Here is a 3,372-nt window from a genome sequence, read left to right as displayed (position 1 = left end):
ACTATAAACGTTCATTCAAGTTTTACATAAACAGTGATGGTATGTAAGCACATTGAAAACAATTCCGTGGAATTCCTTTCTGCAATAGAGTGCCGGATGGGTGCTCATTCGGTGAATTCCAGACCAAGCCTAAGAAGTCGGTATTCAATTCGGGGGAATTATCATATCCAGCATTGGAAAGTGAAATCCCCAACTTCATGAACCGTACTAGGGGGTACCGAAATTAACTCCAACAATGACATCCATGGAGTATGTCAAAGCGCTGTGCAGAAAGGTTTCTTTGAAGGATGCACTGCATATTTTGTTTACTTCACAGTGCCCACCAGTAGATTCTTCAATATATCTTCGACTGTTGCAGTCTTGCATTGCAAATAATGCACTTTCCGAGGGTAAGCAAATCCACTATTTCGTCACCGGCAAGAAATTCGCATTTGCCACAACAACTTTTTTCCAAAATAAATTGATGAAGATGTATATTATGTGTAGAAGTTTGATGGATGCTCGCAAGCTTTTCGATGACATGACAGAGCGAGACCTCTTGTCATGGAATATGATAATTAGAGCTTACGGAAGACATGAGTTTCCTCAAGAAGCATTAGTACTGTTTTACCAAATGCAGAGAACAGGGGTGCAACCTGATCATTTCACCTTTGCCAGCATCCTCCCGGTTTGTGCCAAATTAGGAGCGCTGGAACAGGGTTTTCAGATCCATCAGCGCGTAACCAGAAGTGGGTTTGGGTTAGATTTTGTAGTTCATAGTGCTTTGATGGACATGTATGCAAAATGTGGAAGCATGCAGAAGGCGCTCGAGTTGTTTGACAGAATGCCTCAACGAGATGTGGTTTCATGGACAGCTATTATTGCAGGATATGCACAAAATGGACTAGCTGAAAAAGCCCTTGAAGCTTATCAGCAAATGCAACAAAGAGGTGTACAACCAGATCAGTTCACATTTGCCAGCATCCTTCCAGCATGTGCCAAAATGGGAGCTTTGGAACATGGAATGAACATCCATCAAAGCATAAGGGAAAGCGGGCATTTGTCCAATTGTATAGTCCAGAGTGCTCTAATAGACATGTATGCAAAATGTGGAAGTATAAAGAAGGCCCGCAAGTTGTTTGATACCATGCATCGACGGGACGTGGTCTCATGGACTGCCATGATTGCAGGATATGCAATGCATGGCTATTGCAAGGATGCCCTCAAACTGTTTCAACTAATGATGCACTCTGGAACTCAACCCAATCATGCAAGCTTTGTTTGTGTTTTATTTGCATGCAGCCATGTAGGTTTGCTGGATGAGGGCTGCAAACTATTCAATTGCATGAGTGACTCCTATTGCATTATGCCTAAAATGGATCATTATGTATGCATGGTTGACCTTCTTGGACGAGCTGGCTATCTCGAGGAAGCCTTTAACTTTATCATCAAAATGCCGATCAAACTGGATACGGTTGTTTGGATTTCCTTGCTTGGCTCTTGTAGATTACATAAGGATATAGGGCTTGGAGAATTTACAGCAAGTCTGCTTTTTGAAACTTACCCTGTAAATACTGCAGCTTATAATCTTATGTCAAAAGTGTATGCAGAAGTAGGCAGGTGGGGTGACTTTCAAAAGGTAAGGAGATTGATGAAAGATAGAGGAATTAAAAAGATGCCTGGATGCAGCTGGATCGAAGTCGATAAAAGGGTACACGTGTTTCTCGCAAGAGATAGATCACACCCACAAACACAGAAGATTTATGCAAAACTGGAGGAATTGTCTTTGGAGATGAAGGCAGCAGGGTATATGACAGATTCAAGATATGCACAGAATGATGTGGAGGTAGAGGACAAAGATATATTCATTGACCACCATAGTGAGAAGCTGGCAATTGCATTTGGATTGTTAAACACGTCCCCAGAAACAACCATTAGAGTTGTCAAGAACCTTCGAGTATGTGCTGACTGTCACACTGCAACCAAATTTATCTCCAGGATAGTTGCAAGAGAAATTGTTGTGAGAGATGCAAACAGGTTCCATCATTTCAAAAGTGGACACTGCTCCTGTAGAGATTATTGGTGATGCTAAATGCATAGTGTTTTAAACAGAGGCTTGCACTTACAACAAGGTGCATTGAATTGGATTTTCATTGTTAAGAAGGAATCGGTTTTTTCTGTTTCCTTTTCAGTTTCAGATCTAGATAACTTGATCAAATCGTATATAGTATTGACCATTCCTTACATATACTGACGAGATATCTATTAAATCCCTGTTCTACAATGCGATGGTCGAGTCATGATATTTAACTGTTTTGAGGAAGCTTGTACAATTTTCTGGAATTAAAAGCTGGAGGAGGCAAAAGAATGGTTATGTGAAATAATGGCTGAAGGAAACCAAAAGCCTCTCTATCAGCATGAAATCTGATATAAGGGCTTACAAACAACCCAATGCTAAGATGTCTGGGATGCTGCTTTATATGCCCATTGCTTTATTGCATAGCTAATATGTCTGGCAATTTTTTGTAATGATCTTATGGTTTTTGAAAACCAACATACATGATAATGATGCTTATGAAAGATGTTAGTGACAGAGTCATAAAAACAAGGTTGACAATTTTGCAGGTTTGGGTGATGAGCAATAGAAAGTTGACTTCCACTCTTCCTACAAACTAGCAATTCAGGCAATGCTAAATGATCCAGCTATTAGATCTCAAGGCCCTGACCGAGAATCAAGACCTTGAAGTCCTGTACTGAGAATCGTGGATCCTTACCCCTCTCTTTCACGAACACTAGATTCTTTATTGAAATCCTCTACCCACCCAGTTAACAAGTCCGTGATAGAGATCCAAATAATGGACATTGTAAGCTACTATACAACACGGTCTTCGAACAGATTTTATAGTCTCAGTTTCAAACTCAATTTGCTGTATCAATGGATTGCAACATGGAATTCTCAAGCTGAATATGAGATCATGAGAGCATCAAAACAATTTTCTCATTTTAGAGTTACAAGCATTGTGGACAAATGGAGAATTTCTTAAGAGGTTGTAATATAGATTTTTATCTTCTTTTAAACTTATATCAAATTATTATCTAATTAATGCTATTAGACTGATATTTTTAAGAGGAAAAATAATTTAATTAATTGATTTCCATTAGATGAGATTCATTTGCTAATGATACAATAGAAATGAACAATCTGGAATAGATTATATTACATAAAGAGGCGCAGTGTTTGAAATGGGATGTAGAGATAGAAGCAGTAGGGTACTGCCATGCACTGGCTATCTACCGTACCTGCGAAATAGAAATGCAACAATGAAGTGAATATTATAATCAAAAGTAAATATTGAAAGCAAAAGAGGAGTTAGGAATGTCAGAAGTGAAGAG

At 39.1% G+C, this 3,372-nt stretch overlaps 1 protein-coding gene across 2 annotated transcripts; it reads left to right on the top strand.

Moving 5' to 3' along the window:
• On the top strand, positions 1 to 2,981 carry LOC131073998 (pentatricopeptide repeat-containing protein At1g08070, chloroplastic-like). Of its 2 annotated transcripts, none has more exons than XM_058010553.2 (2): positions 1 to 389; positions 490 to 2,981. In XM_058010553.2, the coding sequence occupies exon 2, from the start codon at positions 494 to 496 to the stop codon at positions 2,063 to 2,065; it is 1,572 nt and encodes a 523-aa protein (XP_057866536.2). In that variant the 5' UTR covers positions 1 to 389; positions 490 to 493; the 3' UTR covers positions 2,066 to 2,981. The 2 variants fall into 2 exon arrangements, with proteins under 2 accessions (XP_057866536.2, XP_057866535.2); XM_058010552.2 differs by having other exon boundaries at positions 487 to 2,981.
• The last annotated feature ends 391 nt before the right edge of the window (positions 2,982 to 3,372 follow it).

Source organism: Cryptomeria japonica, chromosome 9 (genome assembly GCF_030272615.1).
Source record: "Cryptomeria japonica chromosome 9, Sugi_1.0, whole genome shotgun sequence".
NCBI lineage: Eukaryota > Viridiplantae > Streptophyta > Pinopsida > Cupressales > Cupressaceae > Cryptomeria > Cryptomeria japonica.
This window is presented reverse-complemented; position numbering and strand designations above follow the sequence as displayed.